Source organism: Lycorma delicatula, chromosome 3, assembly GCF_047948215.1.
Source record: "Lycorma delicatula isolate Av1 chromosome 3, ASM4794821v1, whole genome shotgun sequence".
NCBI classification, from domain to species: Eukaryota; Metazoa; Arthropoda; class Insecta; order Hemiptera; family Fulgoridae; genus Lycorma; species Lycorma delicatula.
In genome coordinates, this window is record NC_134457.1 from 210,475,314 (window position 1) to 210,487,233 (window position 11,920).

The following is an 11,920-nucleotide window of genomic DNA, read 5'->3' on the forward strand; positions in this document are numbered from 1 at the left end:
CCATAATACCAAACCCACTCCAAACTATTTTTTTTTTTCAAAATTATGAAATCTTTTAATATATACATACATATTACGTGTGTTTAGATAAAGTGGTTCATGTTTTTTAAAATAAAATCTGATTCATTAAAAATTGTGTTTTCACTTAAAATGCTAATCATTCCCACAGTGTGATAGCTTTTCTCCAGTGAGTGTCTTGTCTCATTAAAATGTGGTATATTGAAACAATTTTGAGACATTCCAAATCATTGTCTACACAAAGTAAAAAATTCTCCTTCATGTTCTCATTTCAACCATGACTTGTGTACCAATTTTTGTTTTTCTTTTATATGGTTTTCTTCCTCTTCCTCATCTAGGGCTTCGTCATCAGAAAAAGAAACCATCTTGCTGCTTATTTCACTGAAAGCACAGTACGTACTACAGATGGATGTCAAATGTGTGTGAATTAGCATCACTGATGGACCACAGATAACACAAACTGAACTGACATGGCACTGATGTGTATATAGACTTTAAAACAGTGCTAGATGGATCAGTAAAAAGTAAAAAGAAAAAGCCAAAAAAATATATACATTTACAAATTGTTTAAAATGAAAAGAGAGCAATAAGAACTTAAAACTTTAGCTGGAAATAAAAGAAATGAGACGGATTTGATCATAATATAATCTTACAATGATGGAAATTAACAACAGTAACAACATTGAATCCTACAGAATAACATACTGATTTAGCACTGAAATTCTATGAAAGAAAGTTCTATTGTTATATTTATTCTTATATTTATACTTATTCTTTAAAACATACCACCCACATTTTCATTTAAAGTAATATCATTTAGAATCTCTATGTGAAATAGCTTGTCCTTTAAATGATAATTCTTGCCCTTTAATTTGACCTAAATTAAATTCATTTTTTCTTCTTAATAGCATAAATTTAATTCATATTATGAATCTAAATTAGCATTTAATTGTAAAAACTGAACAGTTTTTAATTTCTTGATTGTTTATAAAATAAACTTAGGATAACTTAGTTTTAACAGCTATAAAATAACATGCATTAAGTGTATAAACAATGGAGTTATTATACTGCAAAATATTCTTACTTTACAATACAAAATACATTAATATTTCCATTGTAAGTTGCTAGATCAATAAAAATTGCACGTGTTGCACGACTTATCCACAATTTATTTTTCAAAAGTGTCATTGCAGCTCTATCAGTCGGAGATGACTGAACCAAATCTTTGTAAAAACCTCCACCACTGTAAGTTGCAACAATTCCTGAATATGAATAACTTCCTAGGTCACTTGCTTTGTGATAGACCCACCTATTACACACATATAAAGTGAGCAAATGTTATTTAATATTTTACAATAAAAATTATTTACATAGCAAATAGTAAAGTAATTTTCAGGCAAAGTTAATTAATGCTATCTGTAGTGAACTCACATTCAGGCTTGCTAGTGTGAAATTCTGTATAATTCAATGCATAACATTAAGCAGAAAATTTATGATTTCAAGTAAAAAAAAAAATTAATTTTGAAGTTTTTAAACTTGAAATCATAAATTTTCCACTTAATGTTATATATTGAATTTTACAGAATTTCACATTAGCAAGATACAGTCATCCAATATAAACCGATTGCAAAAATCACAATATTAGATAAACATTTTTATAGTATTAAAAAACTATTAAGAATAGCTCCATAATTCCTTAACACTAATAATTTGAAAGCTTTACCAATTTTAACATGAGCCTTTTAATCATAACACCATGCCAACGAATAAATGTACAAAATATATAACTAATTTGAATATAACACTTTTTAAAATTATCACTTGTCATAGTCACAATTACAGCTCACAGTTTAACCACTTTTTGGAAAAGAATAAACCAACTCTTCTTAATAACTGATTAAAGTTCATAGCTTCAAAAAAGAGTGTCGAAAAGTATCAAATAGAAGCAAATATGTCCACTCACTTCATTAAAAAGTTTTGTACAAATTTGTGCATAGTCATTACACAAATATTACGTGATTAATGTTAAATTAAAAGTAGAGATCCAAATGAAACAGTAACTTTTGTTTAAAAATTATTTTTACCATACCTTATATAGAATAAGGTAGTAACTGCTAAACATTTGTAGAAATTTGATATGGTAAATCATGGTGAAAAGGTTTACAAAAAACTTTTTTAGTAACTCCCGGGTTCAGAAGTGGTTACCGACAACAGATTTTTCTAACCTGTGTATAGTAAAATTACACTATTCTGTATAAAAATAACTTAAGTAAATGATTTTATTACAACAAACACTACTTCTTAGCATAGTTATTACTATGCAATTACAATTACAATTACTATTACAATTACAATTACATCACTGATTATACTAAAATGTATTTTTTATTATTTACTTGAACAAAAATAAATTAACATATTACTAGAGTACTAATGGATTTCAATTATTTTTGCCAATGAGAAATTTTCAAGCACTGTAAGAAATTCACTATTTAAAAATTATAGATAATTTCTCCCCATGACACATTCTAGAATGAGATTCACAGTCCTTGAACATTTTTCATTGGCAAAATGAATTGGCACCAACAAATTTCACAAATTAGACAAGTTTTTTTTTTCAGGCCTAGAAACATAATTCTTATTAATAGTGTTAACTTTAATTAATTTAGTCGATTGATAATGTATATATTATACATACGCAGAGTCCCCAGCATCAGAGTCTACTGGAATATTACCAGTTTCTTCATTTGAAGAAGAGAAGAAACCATAACATCTTGTAAAAAGTACTTTAAAGTCATCAGGAACTTTACAAGAATGATTCGTAACTCTAACCTGTACAAAAAATAAAAATTGTTATAATACAGGAAAAAATTGCTTAAAGTCAATACTTTTATTATTAAAATGAAAGTTAACTAAATTTCAAAAAGTTCACAGAAATTAGACTTTAATACACATTAATTAAACCATAGCATTTCTGTTATTGAATTTTCTCTTATTTTTGAACAAAATAAAAAACATTATAAACAATCTGCATTAAAATTATCTAATTCTTATTTAAAAAAGCATATGTGCATCATTTTTCTAAATGATGCAATTATTTATTGTATAATAAAATTGTCTATTTTATTATAACAAATATCAGTAATAATGATCAATTAAATGAACAAATGAATAATAGCAGAAAAATTCATGTTATTTTGAAGAGTTTCAGAAGACAGGGTGTCATTTTTTAACCATTCTTTCTCTGTTTTTTTTATAGACTATAAAAAAATATTTTTGTATTTTTACAAAAAAAGCAATTTTTTAAAATTAATTTTAACCACATTCAAGAAGAAACACAATACTCCTCAATATATCCTTCTCACTGTACTTCTTTCAAAGATTTAATAAATTCAATCCCTATATGATGAAGTGAGTTCAGTGTTTATTTGCATTAATAAACATTTAAACAACAAGAAAGTAAATTAAAAAAAGTCACCCCATCATAAGAAGACAACTCAAAAAGATTTTTTATTTAATGGTAATTTCAAAAAAGTATACAAATAAATCTATGCAGTCTTATTAAAAAAAAAATGAAAATATTTACAAATTCTAGAATAGTCTTATAAAATTAGTTAAGTCTTATTAATTAGTTTACCTGTCTTACACGAGGAGTTCCAATAATTCTATTATCAAACAAAACATTTCTATCTTCAATATCAGTTTCTGCTACTTTGGCATCTGTACTATACCAGAAATGCCAATCACTACATCTGGCCACAACTTGAGATAAATACTAAAATTAAAAAAAAAATAGTTATATACTAACATATTGTAAACGTTTCTATAATGTATTAAATAAAAATCATTCAAAATTTCAATAATCTTTCTCACATCAATGTACGAAGAAATCTTTATATGAACATATAAAATGTATGTTAAAAGAAAATGTTTACTTTCTTGCCCATTTTAAAAGAGGACATTGCATAATTATGTTTTAATGTAAAATGGCTTAATTAAATCAATAAATACATTAAAAAATATATTATCATTTTAGGTTTTTATAATTGAATTATCATACTTGAAAAATTTCACATTTCATACCAGTATTTATATAAATACTGGATGTGTTTTTTATAACATGTTGTAATAACATATTTAATTCAATAATTTTTAGACTGAAAATGCAAGCTGATGGTAAATAATCTTCTTTACAGCAGACCTGATGGATTATATAACTGGTTCTTCAAGAGAGATTTTAAATCAAATCTTTAGCACCGTACTATAACAGATTTGACTTCAGGAACAACCTTCTTCTACAAAACTACAAAAAAAGATTGAACAAGCAGGTTCTGTAAAGTAAAAGAACATAATGTTATCTTTACAGGGGCTTTGAAATCCTTACTTCTTTTTTGTCTAAATATCTTTGTAAAGGTGCAAGTTTCCAGTAAAGGCTGTTTCACAGAGACTGAAACATATGAAAATATGCACACTTACCTACTACTTCAATTTAATGTAATTCTACACATACGAAAATATTCAAACTAGTCCCTTTGTTGGCACAGAATGCTTTGCAGGTTTCACCTTATATTATATTGGTTTAATGCCAAATATTGACAGTTATGTGTAACAATTTATTTTTTCCACCAACATTAATGATGCAGTAAAAATAAAAATAAAAAAATAAGGAATTGATTTCTATTTTGAAATTGACAATGTTTAGTCATGACAACTTCTGATAAGAGAAATGATTATATTCCTTATCATTGTAACTAACAACATAACTCCAGCAGTTGTCAAAATCACTAAAACGAGTTGTTTTTTAGACCTAGAATAATATTTTTTGTACACCGTTGAAACTACCAAGTTTTGAAACCTAACGTAATCTGAGCTACGAAAATTGCATCTTCTGGAGATTTTCTTTAAAAATTAATCGAAGCTAAAGTACGTGAAGTAGACAGATGTTTTGGATTCACAGTAATATTTTCATCAGAGTTGTCAATTAGAAATATACTCAGATATGAGTCAAATTTCTGCTATACAACTATCAATATTTTCATTTATAGGTGATCACAATCTACAATTCATTGTCATTTTGAAAAATTACAAAAGAAAACATTAAAAGAAAACATTAAAAGAACACAATTTTTTTAAAAAGTAACCATAAAAATTCTTAATAATGTGATCTTAATAATGTGATCTTAATAGAACATGTTAAATTCAAATATGTACATGGATTTTCTCCAACATGCACATTCTTTTGTGAAACTTAAGTAAAATATGAAAGACTTGTTAAGAAGCAAGCATGTTGAGCATTATTCAACCCACCAGGGTTGGTCTAGTTGTAAACTCGTCATCGCAAATCAGCTGATTTTGACGAGAGAGTTCTAAGGTTCAAATCCTAGTAAAGGCAGTTACTTTTATACAAATTTGAATACTAGGATCATGGATACTAGTGTACTTTGGTGGCTAGGATGGTCAACCGGAGATTGTACAAGACTTCATTTACATTCATACATATCATCCTCATTCATCCAATGAAGTAATACCTTATGGTGGTTCCAGAGGCTAAACAGTAAAAGAGAGAGGGCACTAATCAACTTACAAAAAATGTGGAAATTGTTTTCATTTTGTGTTTGGCATCTGGAACATCCTAACTCTTTAGTGCCCCAGCAATAATCTACAAGCATCCTTGCACTTCATTGTCGCTGATACCTGTTTTCCATAACTGAGATTTGCTGGTGAAAGCATTCCACTTGTTGGTCACTGCCAGCACAGATTCTCCAGAAAAAAATTCTGATATGAATCTGAAAAATGAATTTCTAGACTTATTACACACTTATGTGTGTGTGTGTGTGTGTGTGTGTAATAATTCACCCATAATGACAAAGTAGTTAGTGGATTTTGTAAAATGTTTTGCACAACACTTTTAAATAACATCCACTACATTGACTTTCCAACCTGGCATAACAGTTCTTTGAACTGTCTACCTCTAATCAAAATTCTTATTTGCGTCTTACAAAAACTCCTTCCTTGATTTTAGCATCACTAATACAAAGACATTTTTATTTGAAATAATGAAATCAAACACCTTTTTTTTTCATCCCCTTACAAGTTTTTGAAAAGCCCTAATTTTATATGGAATTGAGGTAGAATAATTAATTTTTCTCTCCACACTCAAGTGCTTCACACTTTGGCTATTCCTTCCTGACAACGATCTGTCTTGTCCCTGGTGTCCCATTCACACTAAAAGCAACAAAATTTGGTGTAGCTGAACTGCAAATCCATTACTAAAGCAATTAATTGCAACATATATAGACCAACAGTACTTTTACTGAATTTTTTTAACAGGAGTTCAGTATTGTCATTGCTTTTTTCATGTTAGTTGCATAAGCTAACAGAACGGATGGAAATTTGTTCCTACTGTGCAAAAGTTTTAAACTGGTTTCCATTCTGTCGAGTTACGTTCATGATGAAAGTCAGTGACAGTACAGATATTGTTACAGTACGTAAACTGTTTTCTTCAAAATATAAATCTTGAAACTCTTCCCAATGATTACCAAAGGAACTTACTTTAGTGTTTGTACAGAAGATGCCAGTCTTTCAGCCTAAATCCCAAAAGCCTGGCTTGACAAGTTCAAATCCCAAACAAGGTTATTTAATTCAACTTGAGTTTTCAGATGAAGTTGATGGAAAGAGGACTCTGCTTCAAAACTACAATCATCTTGCTTCTCATGTAAAATTTCAGTGACTTAACTAATATTCAGATTCATCTTCAAAAATTAGATGTCTTTGGAATGTGGTGTACGTTATTGGTAGGGATGTGATATAGGCAGTCACCATATGACAGATGGTAAATGCAGGTACTTGACTGTGTGTATTACTTATTCCTTTTATTTTGTAATGGAGAAATAAAAGTTCAACAAGTAGTTTGTGGTTCATGCCACATCATTGGTATGGAAAAACCATGTTTTTCCATACGGCCATGTACCTATCTCTAGCCTAGTCTGTCAAGACATTTCATGCAGGCCAGACAGCACTCGTGAGGGGTCCAGTTCTTATTTTGATTCCAAACTTTACAACCAAAGTATATTTCATAACGTTTTATATTATGGAGTGAAACTTTGTTGCCTTCTTTAAAAATCAATCCCTTCCACTCAACAAATCCCCTAAGAAGTTGTCTGTATAATTTACACATTTCATTGAAATATTTAATCAATAACAAAATGAATTTGATGGACAGTATGAAACCACAGTATGCACATAATAGCAAATGTTTAAACAACACTGGTATGATAATTTATGACTCCTCTCTCTGCTGACATGTCACAAACTACAGTAAATGTGTCTTCATCCACACACAACACTATTCCCCCTTCATTATGTTATGTACCCGACCCTATGTTAGAAATCTACATATTTTTTTAGGGATAACTTTTAAACATAAGAATATTTTAATTAATTTATAATATTCTAATAGCTTTTAAAATATTCATTTATGTTCAAAAGTTATCCCTAAAAAAATGTACAATTCCTAAAAATCAATACTTCAAAAATGTTATCCAACTGTAAGCAATACACAAAATCTGTGGGTGATGGGAAAATTCCAATTGCATTTTTGAATCAGCATAAAGAAATACATTAGGAACAAAATTGTGCTAATTAGTGTTCATGGGCCCATGAAAAGAAAACAGTTTTAAAATAATAATTATAATTATTCATGTAAGTTGTATAAAGAGTGGATACTGTTCATAGTAAATAAGAAATTAATTAAAAGAAATCTTACCCCCCAGACTTGTTCCATAGAATTAATACCTCCCATATTTATCTCAGTGCCTTCAACAGTGTGAAATTTTGATTCTGTGAACAATCTTCTAAGCACATATGTGTAATAATACATGGGAGTGTTCACAGTTGCAAATGCAGCTGTAAGAAAATAACAAATTAATGTTTTCTAATGACTATATGTAAATACATGATGTACAAAAAAGAATATCTGGGTTTTAGAGTTATTTAATATATTTTAACTTTGAATTACACAATTAATCAAAACTGAAATTACGGTTTTTCTCTAAAATGTTCAGTTTGAACACCTTTTGTCATGCAGCACACATTCTACCCATAGCAGAGTACATCCCTTACTTCATTCCTATCTCTTAATCAGGTAGATCAGTAGGTAGCAAAGCACATAAAGTCCTTTATAAAACCTCTAAAGAAAAATTTACATCGGGGTCAGATTGGGTGACCTTGGAGGTCACTGCAAACAAGGGTTATTGGGCCCATGTTGACCAGTTCACCAGCTGGGAAAACATTCAATCAGTCAATCCCATTTGTTATGCCAATGAGAAGATGCACAATTTTGTTGCCAAAAAAAATTCTCTGATCCATTTTGCAGTTGAAAGAGTCATATATGCAGTATATCCAAATAAGAAACACCTGTAACACCTGCTTCCAGTAAAAAATAACAGCTGCCAATGGGATATTGCTAAAAAAATATTTAATTTTGGGGAGTCCTTTTCACATTGTAAGATTTCATGGGACATTATGTGTGTTAACTTTTCCACTAATATGAAATGTTGACTCGTCACTAAACACAATAGTTTGTATGGAACAAATGTTCACATGTAACCGTAACTTCAAATTCACATTTGGAAACTGCAAAACAGTTCAATCGTTGACGCATACTTTATGAGTAACTAGCGTCACTATCGAGTGGAAAGATAGGGAATCATTCTACAACTGTACATGCAAATAAAACAGTCTTTTTTGCTCTTTTATTCAACCCTAAAATTAAACTATACACACCTCATTCAAAAGATGTACAAATTAAAATCCCAGTCTTCTTTTTTGTACACCTGCATTTCAATACCAAAATAATACTAACATTTTTTCACTACACATTATCACTCATCAATCAACAAAACAACCTCTTCCCTTAGCATTTACAACTGTCCTAATGTAATAGATTTATGTATACATCAGTATATAATAAATTAGCCAAATATAATAAACTTTAATTAACTACATAATAAAATAATATCAATTTACTTTAGTTGTCACATTTTTAGAACTGTGGTTTTACAAATATATTTTTTAATAATTTAAAATTTAACTTGGAAATGAGGAAAACATCTGTAATTTTACCAAAATATATAATATGAATATTATACATATAATACATTCAATACCAAAAGAAAGACAATGTATTCCACAACAGCAGTATGCATTTTCATAAAGTAAGCATCAATCAATTTAGCTCAATTGTGAAAGTAACATGTGGTTTTTTAAAAAACCAAAATGGCAGAGATGATAGCAATCAATGAAGAATCAAAATTATTAGAAAACCAATGATTAGATTATAAGTCTTTTAAAGAATTTCCAAAGATTTTTACAGATTTATAGATTTTTAAAAGATTTTAATATTAATCTAAAATAGATTTTTATTGAATATGATAGTATGTTATGATAAGTTATCTACTGAAAATATTGAAGTAAAAAAATTAATTACATCAGTAATTTAAATGTAATACAAACAAATCATAAAACCATAGAGTTAGAAAATATCAAATTTACCAACACAAAGGCAAGTAAAGTATATACTGTAAATAAGCAATTCCCTCAAAGATACTTTAATAAATATATCCCTACTATGTTTCTCAGCAGCAATTTGATCAGTAAGACAACCACCACCTGAAATAAAAATAAAAATTTGTATCAAAAATGATTATTAATAACTAAATTAAAAATACATCTGTAAGAAGTATAAATTTTGCCAAAAGTAAACAAATCCCTTAGGTTCCAATTAATTTAATAGAACAAACTTAAACAAACCCAGTGAGTTTTCCTGCTTAACAAAATTATGAAAATGAAGCAATATTTCTGATTATCTTTTTTTCCCCCCGACATGAAATCTGAAAAGTAAATAAATAAAACTACATATAATAATGATTGTACATACCAAATTAGTCACCTTGGTAATTTGCCACCTTGCGCTATCATTCTCTGATATCCTATAAATTTTGAAAAGTGCAAGCCACTGAAAAACCTTGTTTGATCTAAGCAACATTACTTAGAAGCCTGACTAAGCTTTTCAAAAGTCTCAATAGCCAATTTAATGAGATTCACCCAAAATTTGATGTAAGTACATAGTTCCAATTTATCAGTCGTTACAGATTGGTACTAACATGAGATTATAAGATTCTACATACTCACTCAAGACATGTATGTAATAAAACTTTGTAGACTTCAGAGAAATAAGCTTCAGTTTTTGCATGGCTTTTGTAAAGTATTCTTATTGTACCTCTTAATTAATTTGTCAAGAATCAAAATGAAAATTAGTAAACAGTTTCAATCACCAAAAACACGCTGTACTTTCATTAAAATAGCCAATTAAGATTAAACATATAAACATTCATAAGTGACCAACTATAAACCACCAATGAATTCTCTGTGTATGAATAATGACAATCAGTATAAATTATGACACCTATAAATTTAGACAGCTGTAAATTTTCAAAGCTCTAAGAATTAATTATTAGACTGAATAGTACACATTTAACAGAGTTATTTAATTTCACAATACTAAATAAATGAAAGAAGTTGAACATTTAATTTAATTTTACTAAAAACTATTTATATGTATTGGTGCAGCAATTCCAAAATTGTGCACTCTGCGCCCTAGAAGTCACGGCCTCTTCACAGATGCGTTGCAAAATACTATAAAAGCTTCATAATTAATTCAACCAAAACATTTATAATTATTAATTTAATTTTAATAAAGTAAAAAAAAAAAATAAATAAATAATGAAGATAAAAACTTATGTATCTTCATTATTTATCTCTTACTAAGTAGTAATACTTTTACTTAGGGTAGGGCACCATGGAAAAATTTTAATTGAAAAAGGGCACCATGATTGGTGCCCTGACTTGGAAAAGTTTGGGAACTACTGTATTGGTAAATACAGTTAATTAAATAATAAATTAAAATTGTATATATGTATGATAAAAAGATTTTCTATTAAGTTGTATATTAGCAGAAATTATATTAGATTAAACACTCCGTGTAATAATTATTCAATAATAAATACGTACCATACTTTTATAATAATAATAATAATACAAGAGTGGACATGCATAATAATATTGTTTCATTTTTTTTTTATTGTTTTACTTACCTATATTATCAAATACTACATACTAGTGCGTTGACACTATAATATAGATTAAAATTACTAAATACCAGTTACAGTACAAGGGACAAAATCACAATAAAAACAGAACCAAAGATGCAGCACATATATAATTAGTATTGTGTTGCTTAATCATACAGTAATATAGAATAGGTTCCATTATTTAGCTTTGTTCAATTAACTCTTTAATGGCAGAAGGGCAAGAGATAAAGCTGACCTTATTTTGTGCCTTAATATTACACACTATAAACTGTAATTTTCTAAGAATTAAATTTTTTTTTCAAGTATATTATTTTAATGTAATGGAATTCTATAAATGCCAGAAAATTAATTAATATAATATACTAGCTGACCCAGCAATGCTTCGCTATTGCTAGATTTGAGTGTGTGTGTGTGTGTGTGTGTGTGTGTGTGTGTGTGTGTGTGTATATATATATAATATATATATATATATATATATATATATATATATATATATATATATAGTGTTAATTTAAACACAATTAAAAAAAATGGGACTTCACAAAATTTAACCTTTCACGTTTACCCTATTTTCCTATTTCCCTTTTCTCCTTTTCCTTTTTTCAATTTTCCCTTTCTTCTCTTTCCCCTTTTCCATGTCCCCTTTACCTTCCCCCTTTTTTCTTTCCCCTTTCCAATTTTCCTACACAAATCGGTCAAGTAGTTTTTTTGTCTACAATGAACACACATACAAACACTGCCTTTTATACATA

The 11,920-nt window shown here is 28.4% G+C and overlaps 1 protein-coding gene across 1 annotated transcript; it reads right to left on the bottom strand.

Moving 5' to 3' along the window:
• Positions 1-830: 830 nt before the first annotated feature.
• On the bottom strand, positions 831-11,271 carry LOC142321305 (polycystin-2-like). Its single transcript, XM_075359300.1, has 7 exons — positions 11,172-11,271; positions 9,571-9,687; positions 7,784-7,923; positions 3,656-3,793; positions 2,717-2,850; positions 1,103-1,327; positions 831-918 (listed from the first exon to the last, which is right to left on the bottom strand). Exons 3-7 carry the CDS (start codon positions 7,895-7,897, stop codon positions 831-833), a joined length of 699 nt encoding a protein of 232 aa, XP_075215415.1. The 5' UTR covers positions 7,898-7,923; positions 9,571-9,687; positions 11,172-11,271.
• Between the last annotated feature and the right edge of the window lie 649 nt (positions 11,272-11,920).